Source organism: Phascolarctos cinereus, unplaced genomic scaffold (genome assembly GCF_003287225.1).
Source record: "Phascolarctos cinereus isolate Bilbo 61053 unplaced genomic scaffold, phaCin_HiC Scaffold_4;HRSCAF=312, whole genome shotgun sequence".
NCBI classification, from domain to species: Eukaryota; Metazoa; Chordata; class Mammalia; order Diprotodontia; family Phascolarctidae; genus Phascolarctos; species Phascolarctos cinereus.
Window position 1 is genome coordinate 17,763,706 of NW_027555847.1, and position 21,303 is coordinate 17,785,008.

At 46.3% G+C, this 21,303-nt stretch overlaps 1 protein-coding gene across 3 annotated transcripts in view; it reads right to left on the reverse strand.

Moving 5' to 3' along the window:
* The window catches only part of PDE1C (phosphodiesterase 1C), a 443,465-nt gene that overhangs the window by 359,871 nt on the left and 62,291 nt on the right, over positions 1–21,303 (reverse strand). For all 3 annotated transcript variants that reach the window (XM_078152096.1, XM_020968958.2, XM_020968961.2), the window contains exon 2: positions 2,919–2,969. In XM_078152096.1, the coding sequence (XP_078008222.1) occupies positions 2,919–2,969 (51 nt within the window). The remainder of the gene's footprint in view (positions 1–2,918; positions 2,970–21,303) is intronic.

Consider the following 21,303-nt stretch of genomic DNA (forward strand, 5'->3'; position numbering starts at 1 on the left):
GCTGGAAGGGACCCTCAGGGATCCTCCAGCCCAACCCTCTCATTTTATAGATGAGGAAATAGACTCAGCAAGGTGAAGTGGGACTTGTTCCAGGTCATACAGGTTAGAACTGCTGGAGGTAGGTGTTGATCATTGGATCATAGATGGAAAAGATTTTAGAGGCCATCCAGTCTGACCCTCTCATTTTACAGATGAGGAACTGAGGACCTGAGACAATGACTGAGGGCAATGACTTGTCTAGGTTCACACAGCTACTAAGTATCTGTCTAAATTTAGATTCAAACCCAGGGCTTCCTAATTCTGATATCCTATGATAACATACTCCAACCAAATTAGCATACATGCTGTTCCCCATAGTCAACATTCAGTCTCCCACCTTCATGCTTTTACATAAGCCATCCCTCATGCCTAAAAGCTTTCTTTTCCCACTTCTGATCTATACAATCCCTAAAATCCTTCAAAGCATAGCTCAGATGCCACCTCTTGAAGGAGTCCAGTCCCATTCTCCCCAATTGTGAGTGACCTTTCCCCTCAAAAAAAAATCACTTTGTATTTATTCTACAAAAACACTTAGAGGTGTTTTAAGTCTCAATAACCTAAAAATGGCACCAAGACTTTGGAGATGCCCTTGACTTGGATTTGCTTGTCTGTAAACATATAGTTTCTCCCAAATAAAATGGAAGCACCTTGATGTCAGGGCTGTTTTTGTTTTGAGCCTTATGCCCGATGCCTAGGACAGTGTCTGACACACAAGTGGTACTCATTGTATGTCTGTGGACTTGAAGTGGATGCCGATGGCTTTGGACTGAATGGGACAGTAAGATAACAGCTGGGTGCAGCTTTTTCAGTACAGGGTGTCGAACTCTATGGAAGGAAGGCTTTATCTCCTTCCTCTGCCCGCACACTGGGCTGGGGATGGGAATGTGGATGGGGCTCTCACAGATATTCGTCATCCCTACTGAACTGGGGGAGGCAAGACTCATTTTGGAAATAATGATTCCAGGTGGGAGGCCAATGAATAATGTCGAATGTGGGTAGCAAGGGCTTCATTACACAATTTTGAAAATTTGGAGCAATTAAATCTCCTTCATTATCATGCATTTTCTTCAGATTTGGGTAAAAATAGTTGCAGGGAAAGCAATCCAAAAATGGTGAGACCAGAAAGAGAGAGAAGAGGAGAGGTAGGCACATGTTAGAATAAGCCCTTTGACAAAGTCTACTGGAAAGCCTTGCACGTTAAAACTCAATTGCCCAGTGGATCTGTGCTCCCACCAATGATACAGGCCTCAGCCCACCCTGGTCAGCAGATCCTGGGTGTCTTTCCTCTATGCCATGCTATAAGTTCACCCTGAGGTTCTACCCAAAGTGCTGGGAGCCTTCCCCAAATTCTCTATGACATCTGAAGCAAAAAGTGAACAATTTGCTCAACAAAACAATAATGAAGTGAGGATGAGAACCCACATCTTCTTACTCCCAATGCAGTGTTCTTTTCCTTAGACCCATGGGAATGTGCCCTGGACCCAGCTCTGCTTAATCTATGAAGTAGACAGCTAGGTGGCGCTGCAGTGGATGCAGTGCTGAGCCTTAAGTCAGGAAGATTCATCTTCATGAGTTCAAACCTGGCCTCAGACACTCACCAGCTGTGTGACCCTAGGCAAGTCACTTCAACCCTGTTTGCCTCAGTTTCTTCATCTATAAAATGAGCTGGAGAAAGAAATTGCAAACTACTCCAGTATCTTTGCCAAGAAAACTTCAAACGGAGTCACAAAAAATAGGACACAACTGAACAACAACTTGTTTTCTTCATTCATTCAGAAGGAACTATCAGGCCCAGTTCAATGAAAAGGCAGATTGACCTAGAAAGCATCACAGTATTTATTCCACTGGCTCCCTACTCCTATGAAGGGAGATGGGCTGTATGCCATCTGTAGATCTGGAGCTAGGAGAGGTCTCAGAGGCCCTCAAATCCAACCCCCTCCCTTTACAGATGAGGGAACTGAAGCCCAGAGAAGCTCAGTGACACGCCCAAGGTCACACAGTAGAAAAACAGAGCTAATTTACATCTAGATCCTCTGGTTCCAGAAACAGAATTTTTCCTACTATATTACACTGGTTCATTTTCCTTTAGCACAATTATACCAAGGTCCTTGCCTTCTCACAGGGAGTGGCAGTAGGGAAGGCCATCACAGGAGAAAGCAGAAGGGGAAATGACTCATGAATCACATAGATAAGGGAAGGCAGACATTAGAAAACATGAGCAGAGCTATAACTAAGGTGAAGTGACTGGGTCTTTGCCCAAGGGCATCAAAATGTAAAGGAGCTATGCTTACTTCTAGTTAAGTCTCGCCTGAGGCAAATCGTGTCTCCTCTCCACTCTGGTTTTCTGTCTATAGTCTAAACTTGGAGATCCTTCAAACTCACTTGTGACATCTTAAGGAACACAAAAGGTAACATTGTCCATAAAACATTCCAAGTCACTTGAGGGAAAAGCCTTTACAAGTAGAATTTGTCAATCAGACACATCTTGGCATTGTTACTGATTCTGCTGTTCCCTAAAGAATCATTACTAGGAATCCTTGAATGGGAAGCAAATTGAAAGGGCCTGTCCTGATCTTCCACAAGGGTTAGACCAAGGGGAGACAGACCAACCATGAGTACATTCATGAGCCTGTCTCCTTTCTCTACCCTAGCAACTTCCAACACAACAACCCTGCTTCCAAGCCCCTTTTAGGGCCCACCTCCCCCAAGGTCCCCACAGGTTCATAAGCCAAAGAAAGACCTCAAAACATGATATGCAAGGATGGCAGTATCTGTACTGGCACAAGGAGAATGTTGCCCCCTCTCCCTCATGACATGCAGGTATAGGATAAATGAGGACTACCCAGTAAGAGGGCAATTATAGCAGTGAGACTACTTACGAGAGAAGCGAGCGAGGGGTCTGGCAGCCTTATCTCCTGCCTCATTTGCAACTGGAAAAAAGAGAGAGAAAACACGCTTAAGATCATGGTACATGTTAGAAGAATGAGCCAACCTAAATCTAAGTAAATGGAGGACTAGGGCACTGCCCAATAATTATGTCCTTGAAATTGTTATGTTAGCCAAAATTTTAAAGGGACTTTGTTCAAAAACTATAGCAGCATTATCTGATTGCAAATAATAAATGAATGAATTAATGAATGAATGAATGAATGAATGAACAAATAAATAAATAAAAGAAACAACCTAAATGTCTAACAGCAGGGAAATGGATAAAAAATTATGCTACGTTCATGTAAAGGAATACTATCATGCCAATAAAACTGAGAGCTATAAGGAACACAAAGATATCTGGGAGAGTGTTTTTGAAAGTATAAGCAAGGAAGAAGGTGGATCCAAAAGAACGCAGTGCACCAGATCTCCAGTGATCCAGAAGGAAGGAGGAAGGAGGACAAGTGGACAAAAAATGCTTAAGCAGGAAGGAACCCCAATCCTGGGCTGGAAGGGCCCTCGGAGGTCACTGGGCCCTCTTGTTTGGCATACAAGGAAATCAAGCCCCAGAGAGGAAGTGACTTTCCCAAGGACCAACCATGTCACCACCTCCTGAGCTTCACTTCCTTCATCTTTAGAATGAGGGATGGCCTCTAAGTCCCTTCCAGTTCTAGATCTATGGTGTGGGTAATAAGTGATGGGGGCAGGATTTGAACCCAGATCCTATGGAGGGAGTAATAGAGAAGCTATGACATTTTATGTGTTAAATACATTTACGTGTAAAGAATTATAAAGCAAGTTTAGCTGGCTATATTGGTATTAAATGTTATGTTTATAATGAAACATCTAAAAATAAGACTAATTTTCAGAAGAAGCCCAAGGAAATTGGAACATTATCCACCACAATCTCCCCTCCAGCTGCCCCATTCCCAACCCCCACCCCATATTCTGCCCTGGAAGTCCTTCCGCCCTGGGGATCTCACTCTCCCTAGCCATGACTATCTCTCCCAGAAAACCAGGCTTCACTTCATTCCTTCTTTCCATCTGGCCACCCCCTGCCCTTCCCAGTTCTGCAGTCATGATCAGTTCCACTCCCAAGTCTCCATCCATCTCCCTAGGGCCCTACCCATCATGCCCACAGCTTTTCAGACCAAAGATGCCCTGGGTGGCCCCCACCTCACCCCCGGGTTTGTTGTTTCTCCCATTAGAATATAAGCTCCTTGAAGGCAGGGGCTGCCTTAACTGTCGAGTTTTGTCCCTGCTTTTAGTGCTTTTAGCGTTTAGTTAAGTTCTGCTGCTGTTCAGTGCTGTCCCACTCTTCATGCCCCGCTTGGGCTTTTCTTGCCAAAAACACTAGAGTGGTTTGCCATTTCCTTCCCAGCTCATTTTACAGGTGAGGAAACTGAGGCAAACAGAGTCAAGTGATTTGCCCACAGACCCACAGCTAGTAAGCATCTGAGGCCAGATTTGAAATCATGGAGATAGATTTTCCTGTTTTCATTGCTGGTGCACTATCCGCTGTGCCTCTTAGCTGCCCCATAGTAAGTGCTATATAAATGTATTTCGACACATAGATAGACACATATTTAAATAGATGCACATACACATACATATATATATATATACATACATGTATATGTAAATACATATAAAACTACTACCTCATATTTAATTTCCATTTGCTTATTTACATGTGTGCATGGACACATGTAAATGTATATTCATACGTATAGATGTGTATGCACATATAGATATGCACACATACACGTGTGTATGTGTGTACATATAAAACTATTACCTTGTAGTTCATTTCTCTATGTGTGTTTACATATGTATATATACACATAGATGCTTAACAAGATAAGGATGATCTTTCTTCCCTCTCTGTCCATATCTCCCTGCATATCATCTTGCAATCAAGGCCATATGCCTTTTATTGTCCCTGTTGGAATAAAATCACGGCACAGGAAAGGGACTGTGAACCCATGGAGTCCTACCCCTTCATTTTACAAATGGAGAAACTGAGTCCCATCTAGTTGGGGGAAGAGCCAGGATTCAAATCCAGGTCTCCTGTGCTCTCTTCACCACTTACCCCAGATTGAATTGCAACAGACAAACTGACCCTGACCGCTCAGAATGAGCAGTCACTCCCAAAACTGTTACCATGTATTTAGTTTGCATAACCTTATTTACAGGCATATTGTCTCCCTGATAGAATGGAAGCTCCTGGAGGACAGATGTTTCATTTCTTGCCTTTGTATCCCCAGGGCCTAGTACAGTGTCTGGCACATAGCAGGCACTCAATGAATGTTTCTTTACTGATTGATTGAACAGAGGACTAAAGTCATAGCAAATGTGAGGACCTTAGAAGATTTTGCCAAACGGTGCCATTTTCTCAATCAGGCAGCAGCTGGGACAGAAGGATAGAGCCTGGATTTATGACTGCATTGCCACAGGGAACTCTCCGCTGAAGAAATTCCTTCTGTTAATGCAGGTCAGCACCCGCTCTGCAACTTCAGCATCTTAGGCTGTTACCTAGAGGACAACGAGGCTCTGACTTGCCCAGCATCACACAGCCAGTATGTGTCAGAGGTAGGATTTGAACCCAGTTCTTCCCAACTTGAGGCCAACCCTCTAACCACTAGACCATCCTGCCTCTCACAATGAATTCACACTAAACGGGAACAAATCACACTAGGAACAATCCTGATTTCATTCTGACAACAACATTCTTTACACAACAGACATGACTGTGCTTGTCCATAGCCTTGTTCTGCTCGGCCCTAGAGACCAAGAGCTGGTGGTGATCACTAGACATTGGAGAGAGGCAGATTTCAGCCCCATGGAAGGAAAGGTTTCCTGCCCACTAGAGTTATCCAAGAGTGGAACAAGCTGCCCATCCCTAGACATGATCCCCCTTCATTGGGAGTCTTCATGTGGAGGCCAGTGGGCTGAGGGGAGAGGGAATTTCTGGGGACCTGAGGGTTGGGCTGAGCGACTGAGCACAGAAAGAATGTCACGATGTCAGGGGCAAGGTGGACTGAGCCACACCTGAACTAACTTCGCTCCTCTGATCTCCCCACCAAGTGGTTGGCCTCTGTTTGAAGATGTCCAGTGATGGGGAGCCCACTACCTCCCCCACTCAGCCTCTTCCATGTCTGGACAGCTCTCATGGTTAGGACTTTTTATTTCAAGCCTAAATTGGCTTCTTTGCAACTTCTTCATTCTTCCCATAGGGTCAAGTGGAAGAAGGCCATCCCCACTTCCATAAGACAGTTCAGTCAACATTTAAGTGCCTGCTATGTACTGGGCATTGTGCTAAGTGCTAGAGATAAAAAGAAAGGCAAAAAACCCAGTCTTTGCCTTCAAGGAGCTCCCAGTCCAATGGGGGAGATCACCTATAAACAACTGTGTACAAACAAGACAGAGAGCTGATAAACTGGAGAAAATAAGAGCCCTCCAAGTGTTCAAAGACAGGCTTGTTGGCCACTGCTGACTCTGAGATGCTATGATATACACAAAATCATCCCCAAGGGAGAGAGCCTTAAGAATGCTTCACTTCCAATTTAAAGACAAATCAGGCTCAGATTCCTTAAGAGTCTAGCCAATGGCCAACATGGGGGAGTGTTAGGATCACGCCCATCCTCTATTGGTGTTTTAATAAGCCTTGTCTTTGGTTGGAAGAAAAAAGACAAATCAGAGCAAACACAATATGTGGGAGACAACAACTTAGCTTAAAAAAAACACATTTTGCAAACTATGTCCCAAAGGGAACCATCATCTTGACTCCCAGACTAGACCATCTTCCTGAACCCTGGTCACACAGAGAGTATGTAGCAGCAACAGGATTTGAACCCAGCCCTTTAAGTATACGATTGACATAGGCAATGTCTATATGTCTAAGTTTAAGGAATTGAATGAAACCAACTTTATATTCAGCAGCTGTATTCATATCTTTTATTTGGTCCAAACATGGGATTTCAATAGTGTAGAGAGTTTCCAAGTAAGAAAATTCCTTCTGTCAAGACAGAGCAACTTTTGTTCTATAACTTAAGTCTTGGAATTGCCTAGGGCACAGAGAGGTTAATGACTTGCCCAGAGTCACACAGCTGTGTCACAGACAGGCCTTGAACCCAGGTCTTTTGTGATGCCAGTGTAGGCTCTCTACCCCCTTGGCCAGATAGCCTTTCCTTCAGGTCACTGGCATAAGCACAAAGTCCTTCCACCATCACCATCACCTTGTAATTCTGTAATGAAACTAAAGAATCAGCAGGTGGCGCTCACTCTTCAAACTGGCTAATGCATCTTCAATCCTACAATCTATAAAGTTAATTCTCCACCTTCTGTCTGCTAGAGACTCTTTATCCAAGAGCCTTTCATCTAGAACACTTTATGTCCCTGAGCCTGATGAAATGAATTGAATTCGACCAAGTTATAAAACCCAACTCAAAGGGAGCCCAAAGAGTATCTTTAAAGGTCTATGTACATTCCTGCTACAGTCACTGACCGGTGCTGGCTCTCTCCTCTCTCCTCTCTCCTGTCTCTGTCTCTCTTTCTCCCTCCTTCCCTCCATTTCTCTCTCCTTCTCTTTCTCTCTCTTTCTCTGTCTCTGTCTCTGTCTCTGTCTCTCTTCTCTCTCTCTCTCTCTCTCTCTCTCTCTCTCTCTCTCTCTCTCTCTCTCTCCCTCTGTCTGCCTCCTCTTCTCTCCTCTTCTTCTCCTTCTTCTTCTCCTCCTCTTCCTTCTCCTCCTCCTCCTGCTCTTTCTTTTTATATTTACATCACACACATGTATGCATGTTTATATAAAGGTATATATGCATATATAAGTTTTCATAAAATGGTTTCATAAAATGGTATATATAACATATATCTACAATAGCTTCTCTGGACATATATATGTATAAAACTGGAAGGTTGGCCTACATGGTTTCTTAGGGTCCCTGCCAGCTCTCAAACTGGGAGGTGGGCAGGGGGTCCCAGAACACCATGACCACACTGCTTTGGACAAAATAAATGATACAGGCTTACTCTCTTTCCTTCCCCCACTGCCTTTCATCAGTCCTCCTCAAACAAAGTGTGCAGTGGGGGCTGGATTTCAAAGGGGAAAGGGCAATGACTTCAGGCAGAGGGTCCAGGTTCAAATCCTGCCTTTGACACTTACTGACACTGGGAAAGTCATTCAACTGTCCTGGGCCTCAGTTTCCTCACTAGTGGGGACACAATGGACTAGATGGCTCAAGGATCCCTGACAGTTTTAGACTGGTGATGCTATGAAATATTAATTCAATTGTATTTGGGGTATTTCAATACAATAATAGGATAGTGCTTAAATAACAGTGCAAGCTAGGAGTGCAGTTTCTGAAGGTCAGCTGTCTCCTTGGGAGGTAGAGTCCTCCTCCTTCACATCCCTAATCCTATAATCCTAGCCCCCAGCATCCCCTGCAGAAGTGGCAGCCCTCCTACCTTTCCCCCTCCCCCGCTCTTGTTCCCACACTCCCCCATCCCCATCCCAGAACTCAGAGGGATAGACAGGAGGGCAAGCAGGGCCAATGCTGGGGAACATGGAAGGACCTTCAGTAGGTCCCTGCTGTGTGCAATGCACTCTGCGGGGGCACTGAGGATATAAACACAAGAAATCACAAGTAGCCCCTGCCCTCAGTGAGCTTCCTACTTCTTTTTCCTTCTCTCACTTCTGTGGCCAATACTGTCTGTGATTTTTAAGACTGGATAGGAGGTATACAGCATTTTCCATTAGCCAAAGAGTTCTCTTAGAAACAACCCCAGCTTCATTAGGGAAAGAGGCCTTTTCTTGGAAAATTCTTCACTTTAGAGAAGGGGTTCCCGGCCCCCTTTGGCAGTCTGGTGAAGCCTGCAGACCCAATCTCAAAATAATGCTTTAAAATGCATAAAATTACAGATGATTACCAAGGAAACCAATTATTCTGAAATACACTATTAAATATCTTTAATTCACAGATACCAGGTTAAGAACCTCAGTTTTAGAGAGTAATTAGATAACTCATCTTTCTTATTATTGAAGTACAAAAAATTCAATTGAATTATTATTTCACAGAATCATAAAAGCTTGCGGGAATCCTTGAGACCAGATCTAATGCATCCATCTTACCTTATTGTCAAAGACATTGAAGGCCAGGAACAGTCAAGTGACCTGGCCAAGAAAACGCTATTGCTAAGTGTTCACTGAGGCAGGATTTGAACCCAGTTCCTCTTTCTGATGAGTCAGTGCCCTTCCCACTGTAACCTACACACTTATGACTATGTGCGAGGCACTGTGCTTGGTACTGGAGATACCAGGACCAAACAAGCCAGACCCTGCCCCTAATGAGATTATATTCTACTGGAGGTTGGTCTCACTCCTGAGCCATGGAAGGAGCCCAGAGGTCTGGCTACAGTGAGTTAGTGAATCCAGTCCCCAGAGAAGACGGCTCTGTGGAGTCATGGAGTCAAGGCAGGAAGGGATGGTGGAGGTCAATGAGTCATCATTGCACAGATGAGGAAACAAGCTGGATGGTGTTGTTGTTACTGTTACTGTTACTCAGGCCCGTCAGTCATGTCCACCTCTCGGTGACCCCATTTGGGGTTTTCTTGGCAGAGATACTGAAGTGGTTTGCCATTTCCTTCTCCAGCTCATTTTACAGATGAGGAAACTGAGGCAAACAGAGTCAAGTGACTTGCCCAGGGTCACACAGCTAGTAAGGTCTGAAGCTGGATTTGAACTCAGGTCTTCTTGACTCCATGCCCAGCGCTCCATCCACTGCACCGCCTAGCTGCCCCAACAACTGGATGATGTAGCTAGAGTTCCATACTGAATTCAAACTCAGGTCTTCCCAAGTGCATTGGCCTGCCCACGCCATGCTGCCTCTTGAGCCTCAGCCACACTCTCTGCTTCTCAGTCCCACTTCACACGTTAGGTATGTGCTCTGGCATTTGGACACTCCATCCCTGCAGCTGGGTTTACGGCTTGCCCAGGTGCAGAGGCTTTCAAAACAAGGAGGATAGAGCCAGCCGTGTTTGTGTTACAAAGCAGTGAGCAGCCATGTCCGGCTCACCTACAGCTGCTCCCACCCTTTCGTCCCCCTCCCTTCTTACATCTGCTCCTAGCTCTCAGGATTTCCTTAATAGGGTGATGTCAGACCCGGCCTCTTTCAAGCTAGTCTGAGATTCTCGATGCCCAAAAGGAACCCACTGAAGGACATACAGGGTTTGACTCAACACAGGACAGGATCTGGGTTTCTCAAAGCTGCATGTAGACTGGTTTCTATTTCCAGTGTACCAGCAGAGGCCATTATTTAAAAGCATGCCGTCTACCTCCTTTCCTAGACCGTGGGCTTCAGGGAAATGACCTCGGCATCACCTGGCACATTTTAGGGCCAAGATAAATATTTGTTAAACATTATAGTTACTGTGAGGGGAGGAGCTGTGTGATGGACTGGGATGGGCCCTGGGTTTGGCATCACATTCCAGCTGTGCCACTTATGACCAGGGTGACCTTGAGCAAATCATTTAACTTCTCAGGGGCTCAATTTCCTCACCTATAAAATGAGGGAGTTTAGCCAGGTGACCCCTAAAGTCTCTTGCTACTCTAAATCCTATGATGTTAGAGAAGCAGAAAATGACAGCATGGAAAGTCACCTTAGAGATAAGCCCAATCTCCCTTATTTTACAGATGAGGAAACTGAGGTGCAGAGAGGTGAAATGATTTGCCCACAGTCAGGAAAAGATGAGATTGAGCCTGTACCTCTTTATAAGTGTGAGACTCTTTTTGAGGGTGACTAGTCAGTCATCCATGTTTTGGAAGCTTGGATTTTCATAGATTGGACTTTTCTTAGGGTGGAATCTCTTTGCACATACAACACATGATTTGGGTAATAGATATTTTTCATTGCAGAGCACAGGTGACTGGGTTCTCAAAGCCCATGTCAGTGGAGAACAATCTCTTGAAGGTCCTACTCAGGCAGGAAGACTTTGAGTCTAGGCTGGCAATGGACTGAGAAGCCATCTGTCATTAGAGGGCCAAGCCAGCTAGATTGGGAGAGCCTCATCACCAGACGATGAACTATCAACTGATGAAACACTGGGGCCACAGCAACTCCTAAAACTCTCTGCCAAGGGAAGAAGAGGCTGCTACTTATGTTGGTAGAGAAAAGCACTCTAAAGATATAACCACAAATCACTGATGTACTGAACTGTAATACTAAAATATTGACAAGAACTATTGAATCCAGTCCAGGTGACGATAACTACTCCTGATGTCGTAAAGACAGGGCAAACTTTTGTGTGGTGGAAAGAACACCGAACTGGGAATCAGAAGGTGGGAGCTCTGCATTTGGCTCTGCCCCTAGCTGGCTGTGTGAGCTTGCTAGCCCCCTCCCCCATCACTGAACTTTAAATTCATCCCCTATAAAACAAAGATGTTGGATTCAGAGTCATAACAAGAAATATTCCCACCTGGGGCAAAAATGCTGGAAAAGGGTGAGCTGTCCCAAAGGCACAGAAGATGGTGCAGCCAGGGGTGTAGTGAGGGCCTCCCTCATTGTAACTGTACCAACAGTAGCCCTGGGGTTAGTTGTGACATACAAGGTGGTCCAAGCTGATGGAACTTGAGAAACGACAAGGGAACAGGCAGTCACCACAAGAGGGCAGTGTCCAACCATCCTGGTGCCTGGGGGCAAAACTTTCGCCTTATGGTAGAAATGACTCTGATTGGACTCAATGAGCCCAAAGGCCACCAGAATATAACATTGCCTGCATGAACACGAGGGGAGGTAGGAGAGGGTAGACTCGTACAAGAAATGCAGCTTTCTCTTCAGCAGAAAAGATACTTGCTCCCCCAGAGGTGCCCCATACTGTAGCTGGGAGTTATCTAAATATGGCGTCCATTGGCCAAAGGCTCCAAACACTACCAAAAAAAAGTTTCTTCATACGAAAACCACCATCTCTAAGGAAGCAGTATGAGAATGCACCTCCTTTCCCCTTTGAAAAGAGGAGGGACTACAGGCATGGAATCCTGCCTAGACCACCGTACTTGATTAATGTATTAGCTGGTTCTTTGGGATGTCAAGGCCTCCCTAACCATTTGTCTTTTGTCTGCCCGTTCAAAGGTCACTCTCCTTGGCAGAGAAAGGAGAAACAAAACAGGAGCTGGGGCGGGGGGAGTGAGCAGCTGCCATCTGTCTAGGTCGTGAGCTGTCATGGCCCTGGTGGAGGGCTTCTTTCTCCTCAATCCTCCTCTTCTCCTGTACTGTTCTTTTTTTGAGCCAACTTTTTTATAGTCTTTAAAGCCCAACTCAAATGCTACCTCCTTCTTGGACCAATCAATCAAACAAAGCAAAAAACATTTAAGAAGCTCTACTATGTGCTGGGGACGCAATGGATAGAGGCTTGGAAACAGGAAAGCCCGTCTCCGTGAGTTCAAATCTGGCCTCAGTCATTGGAACTGTTGCGGTTTGATCATTTTCATTTGTGTCCAAATCTCCATGACCTCATTTGGGATTTTCCTGGCAGAGATACTGGAGTGGTTTGCCATTTCTTTCTCTCACTCATTTTACAGATGAGGAAACTGAGGCAAACAGGATGAAGTGACTTGCCCAGGGTCACATAGCAAACGTCTGAAGCTGGATTTGAATTCAGGACTTCCTGACTCCAGGCCCAGTGCTGTACCCGTGACGGCACCGAGTAGATGCCCTAATGGGGGAGACGAGGACATACAGCATATATACAGAATAAATGTAAAGAGAACAAATACTAACGTGTAAAAAAGCAGTTCAGTAGAAGGTGGCTTGACAGGGAAGGGACTAGCCTTTGGGGACAATCAAGAGAGACTTCATGGAGCAGATGGTGCTTGAGCTGGTCTTCAAGAAAGAGAGGGGCTCTACGAGGTAAAGGTAAGAAGAGAGTGCATGCCAGGCATAGGGAATGGGGATGGCCAGTAAAGGCATGGAGGCGGGAGATAAGAGTGTTCTCTGTGAGAAGGGGGATGGGGAGGAAACAAGCGTTTATTACGTGCCCACTATATGGCAGGCACGATGCTAAGAGCTTTCCCAGTACTATCTCACTTGATCCTCACAATGACCCTGTTATTACCCCCATTACAGCTGGGGAAACTGAGGTAGACAAAAGTTAGTGCCTTGTCCAGGGTCACGCAGCTAGTATGTGAGGCTGGATTTGAACTTACTTCTCCCCAAGTCCAGGCACAGCGTTCCAAGCACTATGGCACCATCTAGCAGCCTCACAAGGAGCAAAGAGGCTGGCTGAGCCGGGAATCACAGCGTAAGAAGGGAAGCAAAGTGCTATTGATGGATTGGGGCCAGGCTATCCAAGGCTTTAAGAGCTAACTAGGGGAGCTTAGATTTTTGTCCCAGAGGCTATGGGGCACCATAACAAAAGAAAAACGAGACTTTGGGGCATGGAGGGCCGCCCAGGCAAAGCCTTCCAGCCCCCACGCAGCTCCATAGACGAAGCCCTCCCTCTTCACAGATCCTCCAGCAGTGTGTTTGCAACTCACTGCTGGATTAATCTTGTAATACGGATCCTTACCGTCAGTTATTTGTGTCTTTGCCTCCTCCTAGAACGTAAGCTGCTCGAGAGCAGGCAGTATGAGTAGTGTACGTACTCAGTCAGAAGGGACTCATCCTTACTCATCCCCGCGCACTGGGCTGAATGCCGTAACCCCCAAAAAGCAGATAAAAACAAGACAAAACCAAAAGCCCTGCCCTCCAGGAGCTTACATCCTAAAAGGGAAGATGCTAGCTTTGGCCGCAGCTCCCAGGACGCCGCTCTGCAAACAGGACGTACAAAGCGAACGTGTGTCAAGTTGAAAATGGAAATAGCCACACCAGGCATAAATCAGCTGCCCTTGGAATGCGCCCCGCTATATCTGGTTAGTGTTCATCCCAAGACACCGCTTTTATTTCTCTCTCTCTCTGTTCGGCACAGCTCCTGGTCGCCTCCTCACACTTTCCGGGCCAATTTGGCTGTCAGTGAGACTGAGCTGAGGCTTCAGAACAATGAAGAGAAAAGTCAGTTTGTAGTAATGACTCAACAAGGCTGAGCGACACAGCAGGCGTCGGGGATTGTAAGTTTCTTGGGTCCATCCGAGGAATGGAGAAGACGGTAAAGTTCTCCTGCATTAGACCACGAGCTCCTTGACAGTAAGCACTGGCTTTGTGTCCTCCGTGCTCAGCACTACGCCAGGCACAGAGCAGGCACTTTTTCACTTGGCTTGAAGGCTGGGAGCCGAGAGTCAGGTTGGTCCAACGCAAAGGAGCTCTCCTCTCCAGCACAGGATAAAATGTTGACAGGGAGGTGGGGGTGGGGTAGGGGGACAAGAGAAGGGGCTTGGAAAAATTGCCTACAGGAGAACTGGAAATTGAGGAGATGCTGATCAGTTTGGGAATGGCTGAACAAATTGTTCATAGAGCACATGATCCTCATGGAATACTATCGTGCTGTAAGAAATCACGAGGGCGGTGGTTTCAGAAAAATAAAAAAAAAACATGGCAAGACCTCCATGAACTCTATGATGTCAAGTGAAGTGAGAAGAAGCTGGAGATCATTGTACACAATAAGGGCAAGGTTGTAATGATGGTCCTCTGATAACTCTGTTCCATGCCATGATCCAAGACAATTCCAAAGGACTCAGTGAAAAAACACTCTGTCCCCTGAGAGCGAACTGGTGAACTTTGAGTGCAACCTGAAGTACCATCTTCTTACTTTGTTTTTTGTTTTGTTTTGTTTTGTTTTGTTTTTTGCAATATGGCTAATGTGGAAATATATTTTGCATGATTTCACATGTATAATTGATATATTGTTTGCCTTCTCAGTGGGTGGGGAAGGAGTAGGAGAGAGAGAGAGAATCTGGAACTCAAAATTTAAAAAGAAAGGAATGTTAAAAATAAATTTAAAAAAAAGAAATAAAAAATGCCTATAAGATGTTCACAGATAAATGAATACAAATTAGATACTGTTGTAATTGTTGTTTTAATGAGGGAAGATAGGAAGGAAAGTCTATTTTAGCTAATTTTTTAAAATTAAATTTTTTTAAGGAATCACTAGTTTTAAAAGGATGCCACCATATGACGCCCATTCGACCACACCCCAGGTGAGCTTTGTCCAGGTCCAATATCCCTTTCCCCAACAAGAGTATTTGAAGGTGTTTTACGCCATTTGCCCTCCAAGTGAGGACTGGATGACCCCTGCAGTCCCTTTAAACCCTATATCTATGAGTGTATAAAGAATATAGTCCTTCTTCAGCCTCCAGGAGTCTGTCAGTGGCCTGGATCAATAATAACAACAGCTTGCATTTACATACCACGCTAAGGTTTATAAAGCACTTTACACCTTCTATCTCATTTGACCCACTCAACAGCCCTGGGAGGACAGTCCTCCTACTAGCTCCATTTTTATAAATGAGGACCAGGATCACACAACTAGTAAATGTCTGAAGCACGATTTGAACTCAGTTCTTCCTGACTCTAGATCCAACATCCTATCCGCCCGGCCCCCACCCCTCCCCAGTGCCTTGGTGCTAAGTCTATTCCTGGTCCCATTGAACCCTAAAACAGACAAGCTTCCCCAGGCAAGCAACAGCTACCATTAACTGTGGCCAAATAATTGACATGAGGGTACCCCCTACCCAGGGCTGCTAGGCCTCAACTGATCCAAGATGGGTCAAGGGTAAAAAGCCCAGAGTAGAAATACTAGCAAGTGACCTCGGGAGAGGTTAGCCTATTTTCTGCAAGTGATTCACTGAGGCCATCAGCTCAGCCTGGGAGCTGCACTGGAAGCTTCAAAGAGAAGACATCAGTAGCGTCAGAGGCCCCAGAAGTCCCCTCTTAGTGCTGCTTTCCCATAACTGGGCACTAGGGTGGGAAGCGAGTCACTTCCTGCCCTCCAGAAAGGGGAACTCAATGGGCAGGGATATTTGTGCTCCCCAGGGCCCTTTCTTGGCCGGCAGTCAACGATTTGTCTCCCCTTGCTCCTTGCTTCCTGGCCAAGGGTGTGTCTCTCTCCTTTCTGGACCAAGCTCCCTCAGGGACCCAGACTCTTCTCAGTGTCTTCTCTACTGCCTTTTCCTGAAGCTGGGGCATCGGCAGCAACATTATGTCAGTGATCAATGAATAAACACCTATTATGCCATCAGGTTCCTGGCACTGGGCTAATTAAACACTAGAGACAAAGGAAAAGCAGAAGTATTCTAAGAAGACACGTGTGAAATTGGAAGACACAGGCCATGAGAATAACAAAGTTAGGGAATAAGCATTTATATAGGCCTACTCCGAGCCAGGCAGTATGCTAAGAGCCTTTACAAATAGTATGGGACTTCATCTTCACAACAATCCTGGGAAGCACGGACTATTATTACCCCCACTTAACAGTTGAGGAAACTGAGGCAAATAGCAGTTATATGACCTGCCTAGGGTCACACAGCTAGTAAGCTAGTAATTGCTGGCATTTAACTGGCTCTCTATAGCTATTAAGTTAAAAAGCATTTATTAAGCTCCTACTATGTACCAACTACCGTGTTGAAGCTTAGGAATAAAACGAAAGGCAAAAGACAGTCCTTGCCCTGGAGGAGCTTACAATCTCACATGAGGAACAGCAAGGTGGCCAGTGTGACTAGATCACAGAGTACATGGGGGTAAGTAAAGTGTAAGAAGATGAGAAAGGTAGGATGTGTATATGTGTGTGTACCTACATACATACATATACATATATACATATATATATGTATATATTTGATACTGGAGATGATAAGAAGCCATTGGGGTTTATCGATGGATGGTGGTGGGGTCAATGTGGTCACACTAGTGCTTTAAGATCACTTTAGCAGCCAAGCAGAGGATGGGATGGAGACCACATGACCAGCCAGCAGACCACTGCAATCGTCCAGCTGTGGGGTGATGAGAGAGGTAAGCAAAGTGGGTATAATCATGTCCATTTGATCCTGACAACAATTATCCTCATTTTACAGATGAGGAAACTGAGGTAGTGAGAGAGGTTAATTGTTGCCCAGGGTCCATTCTAACTCTCGAGGCAGCTAGGTGTAGACTGAATAGAATATTGGACTTGGTACCCTTCAGACTGCAGGGGACCTTAACAGGGGTCTGTGAACTCAGTTGTTGTTTTTTAGGGGGGGGGTTGATAACTGTATTCCAACATGATCGCTTTCCTGTGTTATATCATGTATTTATTTTACGTATGTATATCTGTATATCCTATATTTATTTCATGCATTTAAGGGGTCCACAGACTTCACCAGCCTGCCTCAGGGGGCCGTGCCACAAAACAGGCTCAGAAGCCTTGCTTCAAAAGGCCCCAGACAGACAAGGTATTGAAAGTTATACTGACTCCATGACTCACTGTTCCCAGATCTGCTTGCCAACGAGTACTGGGGGGAGGCATCACTCATTCTGAAGTTTTTTATTATCACTATTGGTCGGACAGTAAGTCACCCCCTACCTGTTTGTACCTGGAAATTGTCACATACTTGCTAGCTTGGGGAGGACCTGGGATGCTTTGGCCCATCCCCTTTTACTCACAAGGGCCTATCCAAATTGTCTTTATCTCATTACAAAAGTTATCAATAAAAGCTGGCACCGTCTTGAAGCCGTTGCTGACCCCCAGCAATCAGGCCCATCAGCACGCTGCTCCCTTGACCTACTTTTAACAAACTCTTTTTTAATTCTGAGTTTTGTCTCATTAATCAGGGTGAAAGCCCCAACAAGGAATTCTCCTTCTAACAAGGGCCTTAGCAGCCTTCAACTTCCCTCATAAGACAGAAATGATTGCGCTTAGCACAGAGTTAACAAGGATTAGTTCAAATAGAAAACCACTAGTCAGCACCGTGAGCTAATGCCTCCTAAATCCAGTAAGTGTCTGGGGCAGGATCCAAAGTCAAGTCTTCCCGGCCCCAAGTACTCCATTTTATCCACTCTGCCACGTCGCTGCTTCTGGAGCTAGGAGGGACTTCAGAGGTGGTATTGTCCAATGCCTTCCTCTTACAGATGAGGACACTGAGGCCCTGGGAGGTTCAAGGACTCATCTAGGGTCTCACAAGTAGTAAGTAACACATAGCTAAGCCTGACAGTACAGTTAAGAAAATCTGGAGTTGGGAAAGCCAGGTTCAGACCCCACATTAGACTCTTACTGTGTCTGTATTTAGGGAGATAATTCTACCATTTTAGGCCTTGGGCTCCCTCATCCTTAAAACAGGGGTAATGACGCTTCTTTTTTGTACCTAACAGAGTTACTTTAAAGTACCAAGTAAAGGTGAGTCACTGTCATTGTCATCCTAAGGGCTTTACTGCTAAGGGCAATTCTGGAAGAAATAACAAGTAGCATTCCATTGTCCATAGTCAGAGCCCTAACTAGGACAGAGCTCTTGGGGCTTTGCCCCAGGGCGCTGACTTTGGAGGGTACCAGATTTATCAGGGCCTTAGCAGCCCTTGCAGTCCTTCAGGAGATAGAAACAATCAAGCTTGGTGAAGACTAGTTAAAACAGACAGCTAGCTACCAGAGGGCAGGTTGGGGTGAATTCCATCACCTGTTAAGAAGGGAGCAGGGACTCTTGGTGGTAAGGCCATGGGTTGAAGATGTTCTAGGCCCACCACTGGGGGGGCAGCACAGGTTTTCCTCACTTGTCCACTTCCCCAAAACTTCAAAGTGGGAGGCAGAAATGCAATGGAGTGATAGGCCAAGGGCCCCTTGAGCATATAAGGAAAGAAAACTCTGATGCTACCAGGGCTCCGGAGTCGCTGCCATGGAAACCACCTGACTGGTTCCGGTAGCTCTCCAAGGAGCCGGCCGCCTTCCTCCCGGAGGTAACCAGCCCTCCTGGCTCCAGGGCCCCTCCAAGCTTCTTCTCCTGGGTCTCTCGTCATTTATGCACATGCACCTGGAGTTGGGCCAGGACAAAGGAAGGAAATCCGGAGGCTTAATCTGCTGGTCCCCAGACAAGCTCTAATTAAAATGATCCCCTTACCTGCAGCTGCTCCTGCAGCCCCTACCTTCCCCTCCAGATGCCCAACGGCAACCTCTCATCTTTCTGGGGGGCCCAACTCCCTTTGAAGGCAGTAGACATGCAGATGAAGAGCCAGTCAATAAGCATGCATTAGGTACCCACAGGTGGCACAGCGGATTGAGGCCTGGCTGGGCCTGGCGTCAGGACTGGCCTCGGTCATTTCAGCTGTGTCCGGCTCTTCATGACCCCATTTGGTTTTTCTTGGCAAAGATACTAGAGAGGTTTGCCATTTCCTAATTCAGCTCATTTTACATATGAGGAAACTGAGGCAAACAGAGTTAAGTGACTTATTGAAGGTCACATGGCTAACAAACGCCTGAGAACAGATTTGAACTCATGAAAATGAATCTTCTGATTCCAAACCCAGTGCTGTATCCACTGTGCCACCTAGCTGCCCTGCTCAGACACTTATTAATTGTGCGACCCTGGGCAAGTCACTTAACCCTGTTTGCCTCAGTTTCCTCATCTGGAAAACGAGCTGGAGAAGGAAATGGCAAACCACTCTAGTATCTTTGCAAGAAAACCCTAAAATGGGGTCATGAGGAGTTGGACATGACTGAAAAACGACTGTGCAAGCACAAACATGCTAAGCCCTGGGGTTGAGGAAAGGCAAACCATCTCCTGCCATTCAGAAGCTCTCGCTCTGTGCCTTTCACCTGACCAGTCTCCTTCCTGCCCCATTTCATGAGATTCAGAGCCAGAAGGGACCTCTGAGCTCATCCAAGCCAACCCTCTCATTGACAGGTGCCAAGATGGAACGAATGACTTGAGTCACTCACTAGTCAGTAGCCGGAGCCAGGAGTTGAGCTAGGATTCTCGGTGTCCTCGCCCAGTGTCCTTCCCACTCTCTCTCTGTGCCTGGCCAACCCTCTCATTGACAGACGCCAAGATGGAACGAATGACTTGGGTCATTCACTAATCAGCAGCTGGAGCCAGGAGTTGAGCTAGGATTCTCGGTGTCCTCGCCCAGTGTCCTTCCCACTCTCTCTCTATGCCTGGCCATTCATTCCTGCTTGACTGTTTGTGTTACTTCTGATCCCAGGGTGGAGGGGGGATTCAGGCCCCCACCACATAAAGAGGGAACAGGCCTTTCTCCCTTGAGAAGAAAGGCATGCCCAAGCTCCTGGTCAGACAGGACAGATTCTCCCAAAGCCCTGTCATCCTAACAAGGATGGAGAGAAAGGGGATGCTTGTTTACTTGGAAAGCAGGAGCAGCCATGTTTACGTTGGAGGGAGGGGTATCTAAAATTCGGACCCCAGATTTAGAATGAAAGGACCTTAGGGGCCACGGAGCCCAAGCCCCTCATTTTACAGAGGAGGAAACTGAGGCCCAGAGAAGTATGATAACTTGTCCAAGGTCACACAGACAGGAAGTGAAGGATCTGAACCAGGATTCTGAGGACATGGCATCTCTGCTACAACTCCCGCTCCAGCACCTCCAAAGACTGACACTGCCCGGAACATTCTCCCATCCTTTTCCTTTCAAGGGACCTAGAATCAGTTCAGGCCTTTGTGCTTAGCACGGTGCCTGACACAGAGTAGGCACTTACCAAATGTTGATTACTGACTGAAAAACCTGTCTCCAGCTTTGAGTCTGGAGCTCTTGTTTCTGCTGTCTAAAGACAGTGACTTCGGCTGCAAGCTAAGATGGGAAGGGGGCAGGAGTGGGACATCTAGCAAAGATGACGGAATCACCTTCCCCAGTCACTTACTGGGCCCTCCCAGTAACACAGACCTGGTAGGTTTGTAATCCCCCTTTATGGAAAGCTTCCTTGCCCTTCCTGGAAGCCAGTCAGACTTGGGAAAGAATAGCATTTAGCGTGGAGCAGACCAGTGAGTGCCTTTGGGTGCCCAGCTACCAGGCCCCAGAAGGCAGGCAGGTCCAATCCAGCCCAGTGAGGGGTTACTGAGTGCCCAGACACGGGGGATCCAAAGACCAGCCAGCCTCTGCCTTCAAGGAGTCCCGTTCTGCTGGGGCTGGAGGAGAAGACAGCACAGACTCAGGTAAATAAACACAATGTGATACAAAGCAAATCCAGAAAGCCGCTCATTGTGGGCATTGGGAGAGGCTTCAGGCAGAAGGCAGCGGTGAGGGGGCTGTGCAGGAACCCAGGGGTCCTGAGAGGCAGTGGTGAGGAGGGGGTGCATTCCAGGCATCGGGCACAATTTGTGCAAAGGCATGGAGTCAGGTGATGGATGGTAGACTCAGGGAACAGCAGACGGGCCAGTTTCACTCAAATGGCAATGGGTGGAGGGGAGAAAGGTGAGCTCAGTCAGGAGGGATAAGAGGATGA